This window comes from Labeo rohita, chromosome 2 (genome assembly GCF_022985175.1).
Source record: "Labeo rohita strain BAU-BD-2019 chromosome 2, IGBB_LRoh.1.0, whole genome shotgun sequence".
Taxonomy (NCBI): Eukaryota; Metazoa; Chordata; class Actinopteri; order Cypriniformes; family Cyprinidae; genus Labeo; species Labeo rohita.
In genome coordinates, this window is record NC_066870.1 from 31,748,392 (window position 1) to 31,755,093 (window position 6,702).

The 6,702-nt window shown below is 33.0% G+C and overlaps 1 protein-coding gene across 1 annotated transcript; it reads left to right on the top strand.

Moving 5' to 3' along the window:
• The first annotated feature begins 846 nt into the window (after positions 1 to 846).
• Positions 847 to 5,905, top strand: alg3 (ALG3 alpha-1,3- mannosyltransferase). Its single transcript, XM_051129357.1, has 9 exons — positions 847 to 1,070; positions 1,460 to 1,559; positions 1,733 to 1,880; positions 2,749 to 2,909; positions 3,107 to 3,227; positions 3,335 to 3,540; positions 4,006 to 4,081; positions 4,190 to 4,335; positions 5,482 to 5,905. The coding sequence occupies exons 1-9, from the start codon at positions 887 to 889 to the stop codon at positions 5,648 to 5,650; spliced, it is 1,311 nt and encodes a 436-aa protein (XP_050985314.1). The 5' UTR covers positions 847 to 886; the 3' UTR covers positions 5,651 to 5,905.
• The last annotated feature ends 797 nt before the right edge of the window (positions 5,906 to 6,702 follow it).

The window sequence follows — 6,702 nt, forward strand, 5'->3', positions numbered from 1 at the left end:
TATTTACAAGTGCAGATGGTTTAAATGGTTTAAGTCTAAATCCAACCTTAACCAATGGTGGAATTAGGTAAAACTCTTATACAAATTATTAAGATTGTTAAAAACAAAAAAGCCCTTAAGTTGTCTTCTCGTTTAGATTTGCATAAATTAATTTAAAAGCCCTATTTATTTATTTATTTATTTATTTATGAATTAATTAATTCATTTTCTTATTACGTCTTATTTTGGTTACGCTTAACCAAGGCTGAATAAGATTGTTTATATTTTAGAATGCGATTATGTACATTGTTTGTTTGTATTAAATAAAATAAATAATAAATAAATAAATTTTTTAAAAAACATTATATGGTATTTATATATTATTTATTTATCATTTTAATTTTGAAAACGGAAAAGAATTCATATATATATGAATATATAATGAATTCTATTACGTTTACGTTTTATTTATTTATTTGTGTGTTTGTGTGTGTAAATAAACAAACATTTGGTTGTATTATTTATTTATTTATTTATTTACACGTCTTATTTTTGGTTATGCTTAAGACTGAATAAGTTTGGAATGTGATTATGTACATTGTTTGGTTGTAAAGTTGCAATAAAAATAAGTAAATAATGCAATAAAAATAAATATATATATATTGTATATATTATATTATATATATTTTATCAGTTAAGTTTTAAAATCGCATAAAAATGCCTCTAATTTTTTTTAAGATATGATAATTCGTAAATAACTTTTGAAATAATAGTAGACGGAAAGAAAAAAATTTTCCACTCTGAAATCCATTTTTTCAACTCCACGGACTTTTAATTTGGAACTCAGTGTTTCCGAAAACCGCGCACGTTTGTGATTGAATCCGCTGACTTCACCAAGGCGGCCAACATGGCAGGAGGGAAAAAGAAATCTTCTAACGTTACTTTAATTTCAAAAATTCAGAAAACACTTTCGTCCATATGGCAGGACAAACACATGGTGTTATTCAAAGCAGAGTACACGTTCTTGGTCACGGCCGTCCTTTGGTTCCTGGAAATTGGGATTAACATATGGGTGATCCAAAAAGTTGCATGTAAGTGCAGTAGAAATCAATCACTGACATGATCCTTGGATGATTATAAGTAACAATTAACAGTTATTTAACGGAACAACAGATTAAATAAACTCCATACTGCTCGATCGCTATATGTTCAAACAATTGCAGTTTAATGCAGATTATTAATTCTTTCATTCATTGATGTATTTCATATAGACCCAATGTCCAACTCAAATCCCTTCCAAAATTATAGTCTGGCTAAGTTGTGTATTTGATCCGTCGGGACTCCTTAAAAGGAACACGTGCACAGACTCACTGCTCATGTCACTGTGCAACATGACACTGAATCGCAGTGAGCACAGAGATGCCAATTATAAGTGCCATCGTCATTCCTGTGTCTAATGATGTAAGTGTTGTGTGTGTAGATACAGAGATCGACTGGAAGGCGTATATGGATGAGGTGGAGGGAGTTATTAACGGCACGTATGACTACACACAGCTGAAGGGCGACACGGGGCCACTGGTGTAAGTGTGAACATAACACATAAGTGTCAAGTGTCAACATATAACATCTGTGTAGTGTATTCCAGCTTTTAGATGTGTAGTAGTCTTTTACTCTACCTGTATATCTCTGGCATATTAAATGAAAATCTGGCTGCTAATCATCTGCTGGATTGTGTACTGTATGTATGTTTCAGGTATCCAGCTGGTTTTGTGTATATATTCACTGGGCTGTATTATCTTACTGATCATGGACACAATATTCGTTTGGGTCAGTATGTGTTTGCTGTGTTCTACCTCATCACTCTCCTGCTCGTGTTCCGCATTTACCATCGCACCAAAAAGGTAATGACCCCATATAATAGTAATTTTTTTTTATTCTATACATATATATATTATATATGAATACGTTTATTTATCAAGGATACTTTAAATTGATCACAAGTAATGATAAAGACATTTAAAATGTTACGTGTTCTGTTTGTGTGTGTGTTCTTCTGAATTTTCTATTCATCGAAGTAATAAATTCAGCTGTTTTTAGCATAATAATAAATGTTTTTTGAACAGCAAATCAGCATATTAGAATGACCTCTGGTAGAAGTGACTGGAGTGATGATACTAAAAATTCAGCTTTGATAACAGGAATAAATAACATTTTAAAATATATTTAATTAGTAAACAGTTATTTTAAATAGTAAAAAATATTTCACAATATTACTGCTTTTGCTGTATTTTGGATCAAATAAATGCAGGCTTGGTATTTTGGCTGTATCAAATAAATGCAGGCTTGTTATTACAATATTCACAATATTACTGTTTTTTTTTTTTTTTTTTTTAAATAAATAAAGGCAGCCTTGGTGAGCATAAGATATTTCTTTCAAAAATTTTACCAACCCCAAACTTTTAAATGGTGGTATATGAATTATGCAATACTGTGTACATTAATTCTACAACATGTATTATTCTGTGACATGTATATCCAACCTCAGCTAAACAACTATTGCAAGAATAGTAATTATCTAGTAATTGCTCTGAATTTAAGCCTTATGTAATCTAGCAACTACTCACCACTACGTTGCAATGACAAAAACTTTATTAATAATGCAGTGCATTGCTAATTTCTGGTTTTACTATGTTTTTGACATTTACAGAAGTTTGTTTTTGGTTCTAAAAACGTCTTAATAATACTTCTCATCTGTTTATTCTTCTCTAGGTTCCTCCGTATGTGTTCTTCTTCGTCTGCTGTGCTTCGTATCGGATTCACTCCATCTTTGTCTTGCGTCTGTTTAATGATCCAGTGGCCATGATGCTGTTATTCGGAGCCATCAATCTCTTCCTGGATGGCCGCTGGACTTTAGGATGTGCCCTCTACAGGCAAGTACAAACAACATCTTCATTCTACAAGGAGTGATTCCTGCCATTCATGCTGGCACTACTTTTATACAATGTTTTGATGCCTGATCTCCTCAACACTGTATAACATAAAATTAAAAATTATCATTTAATAAATGACTGGTCATTTCAGTCATGTGTGCGCATTTAAAGTATATGTTTGTCTGTGCTGTGTACAGTTTAGCTGTGTCTGTGAAGATGAATGTTTTGCTCTTTGCTCCTGGTCTCCTCTTCCTCCTCCTGTGTGAGTTCGGTCTGTGGAAGACTTTACCCAAACTCACTCTCTGTGCGGTCATTCAGGTTAGACGCACAAATAAATTCATTCACATAGTTATGAAATGATTCAGCGTTTTTTATGCTGTTTTACAGCAGCTTTTCATATACCACTTTGTTTTTCTCCCCTTCAGCTGGTATTGGGACTGCCGTTCCTCTTGGTGAACCCTGTTGGGTACGTTAGCCGGGCGTTTGACCTGGGCAGGCAGTTTCTGTTTAAGTGGACGGTGAACTGGCGTTTTCTTCCTGAGGATGTGTTCTTATGTCGATACTTCCACCTGGCTCTGCTTTTGGCTCACATTACCACTTTGCTTCTGTTTGCGCTGAAGAGATGGAAGAGGTAAAAATCAAAACCTGCAATTAAACTTGTAATTTATGTGGTTAAATCACTTTAAATGTTAAGCAAACTGTATGAACTCATATTTAAAGGGTTTTTAGTAGGACTTAGCAACTTAATTTGTTAAAAAAACATTATTACAAGTCTAAAGCCAATATTATAGGGATAGTTGACCCAAAAATGAAAATTGTCATTAATCACTTAAACAAAATAAGATATTTTTAATGAAATTCAAAGCACAAAATAAGATATTTTTGGTGAAATCCAAAAGGTAGTAAGATAGTAAGAACGTTGATAAAATAGTCCATGTGACATCAGTGACATCAAGTTTATGTTTATACGAGAATAATTTTTGTGCACAAAGAAAAAAACAAACAAAATTAATGCTAAACAAAACTAAATACAGGTCTGGGAACAGTGTTTGTTTCTTTCCAACTGTGTCATTTAAAAACACTGTGTTTATTACAGGTCTGGGAACAGTATATGGTCTATTTTAACAGATCCATCTGAGAGAAAAGAGACTGTACAAAAGCTCAGTGCTGATCATATCCTTTTTATGGTAGTTTAAATCAAATGTATGGATGTGATGGATTGGATTCAAATTAATGTTTTATGATTGTATTATGAAAATGGTTCCTTAACCCAAGTCATACAGACAGTTCTGGTTCTTTTCACATCTAATTTCATTGGCATGTGCTTCAGTCGATCTCTGCATTATCAGTTTTACGTCTGGTACTTCCATACGCTGCCCTACCTGCTGTGGAGTGGAGGAGTCAAGAAACTTGCCCACCTGCTCAGGTAAAACAAAGATTATTAAAATAATGTATTAATAAATTAATTGTTATTAAATATTATTATTTAATTAATTATTTGTTTTATTAAAATAGTCAAAATGCACATTCTGGCATGTTGTTTACTTGTCTTTAATGATATTTGAACTTTATATTAGGTTAGTATAAAAGTTTTTTTGCTGTATCAAAATTGGAATTGAGAATTATGTAATTGCAAGGTATGATTTTGGTTTCCTAATCTTATTTATTAAATACAATATTACATTTTGATTTTGTCCCCATCTATCACGAGCTTAAATGTGATTTTTATACTGCAGTTTAGTAAATAAGAAGTTGATACTGTGTTATATTTTAAACATTATATTATGTGTTTGTGCTCAATTTTGCAGAAAACATATTAACTTTGAGGCCATAGCAGAACTGTTGCACATCTCGGAGCAACACAGTGGTGTTTAGTTTGTGAATGAATCTGCGTTTTGAACGAATCATGTGAATGACTCATTAAGACATTTACCTGCTGGCAGATTTAGTTTCTTATTTAGAGTATCATTTCATTAAAAATAAATAAATACATAAATTAAAAAATAATAAATAAATAAATAATAAAAACATTAAAGGGATAGTTCACCTAAAAATGTAAATTCTGTCATCATTTACTCACCCTCATGTCGTTTCAAACTTTTCTTTTGTGGAAAAAAAAAGGTTATTTTGAAGACTGTTGGTAACAAATCTGTTTTGGCATGGCTTTCTTTATATGAACAAAAAATACTTAAATGTTTCTCAGATTATCTTCTTTTATGTTTCATAGTTCACGTTAGGCTGTTGCAGCCTAAATGTTTATGTGTAAAAAAATGATGCTGAATCAAATCAAATATTTCTTTCTAAAGCTACAATTTGTAATGTTTACTTGCTACTTTTTCATTTAACACAAAAATAGCCTTTAAATAATCTTTTGTGGGTATCTTCACAGTCAAATTTTTTTTTTTTTCTATTAATATGTGATTAATTAGAATATGTAGAAATTTTTTTTTTTCAAACAATATTTGTCACAGGCATTAACTATATTTTAACACAATCGAACAAATTTGTTTTATGTCAAACTTTCAGATCTTTTTTTCCTCCAATCATCCCTGTATCTTTCACTCTCTTTTAGGGTGTTGATTCTGGGTCTGGTAGAACTGTCCTGGAACACGTATCCGTCCACCAACTACAGCTCTCTATCGCTGCACGTCTGCCATTTCATCATCCTGCTCTGTTTGTGGCTCAACCCGACCCCAGCTCTTCTGTCTCAGAAGTCAGAGAACAAGGCTAAGCGCCACTGAACCCTGGCCTCTCTGGGGCACTCTGGGTGGGATGATCCCTGGCCTCCAACCCCTGTCTGCAAGCTCCAGTGCCAGAGGGACACACAGGGGCGGCCAGGGACCTGTACCCTGAGTCTGATGCTGAAATGGTATTGGGGGTTTTGTTAATGGAGGTAGTGTGAAGTTACAATTTGGGGGTTTCAGAGAGTTTACAATGCTTCTCAGGATTCTTAAGGACTAATGTGATGCACAGTCTGGAATGCCGGAGAGGGAAATGTGAAATGCTCCTTATTGGAAAGACATTTAAAAAACTTATTCATTTTTATGCAGCATATCAACACAGTTGACCTTCGAGACCTCGAGGATCTCTTGTTATCAGCCAGTGAACTCAAAATATTCAGGACATTTTCTTCTTAAAACAGAATATCTCTGCGTTTCAACTGTGACCTTAAGCTCATTTATAATTATTATTCAGGGATTTGTTTTCATTTTATATGGTTTGTTAACTCAAAAATAAAAATTGTGACACCACTTACTCACCCAAGTCATGTTGGTTTGTAACACCATGATGGTGAATAAATGATGACTGAATTTTCATTTTTGGGTGAACTATCCCTTTAAAAGTTGATTTTTCCAGCCATGCACAATTGTCTTTAAGCTCAACAGGATCATATAGTTACATGTATAGGGCACAAAGGAACAGCATAGATCTGCTTTCCATTTCTTTTTAGTTAAAGACAACCATGAGTCTCTAGTAGTTCCTGTTTGCTTTCTGTTTTTGGTCTTTCTTCTTTTTTTGTGTTTGTTCCTTACATTTTTTTTTTTTTTCTAGCATTATGAGAGAGATTCCCTGCTGAAATGCTTCATATTTAGAGTGTGATTTTTATTTTTATGTGATAAAGAGTGAATGATTGTTTTTATGAACCTTATTTTTTTGCATGTTATGCATTTGCTTAATCCAAAGTGTAGTCAGTAATCACAATACAACTGATTTTTATTCCATTTCCAAGGTTTTTGACAGACTGGGCAAAACCAGATTGAAAGTACTGTACAGTGAACGATTAAAGCCCTTA

What these genes read in the sequence shown, in the direction of transcription:
- alg3 (XM_051129357.1), top strand. Translation starts at nt 887, where the DNA reads ATGGCAGGAGGGAAAAAGAAATCTTCTAACGTTACTTTAATTTCAAAA. An exon ending in GCGCTGAAGAGATGGAAGAG is followed by an intron (nt 3,541 to 4,005) that starts GTAAAAATCAAA and finishes TGTTTATTACAG; the next exon opens with GTCTGGGAACAGTATATGGT. An exon ending in TACAAAAGCTCAGTGCTGAT is followed by an intron (nt 4,082 to 4,189) that starts CATATCCTTTTT and finishes ACCCAAGTCATA; the next exon opens with CAGACAGTTCTGGTTCTTTT.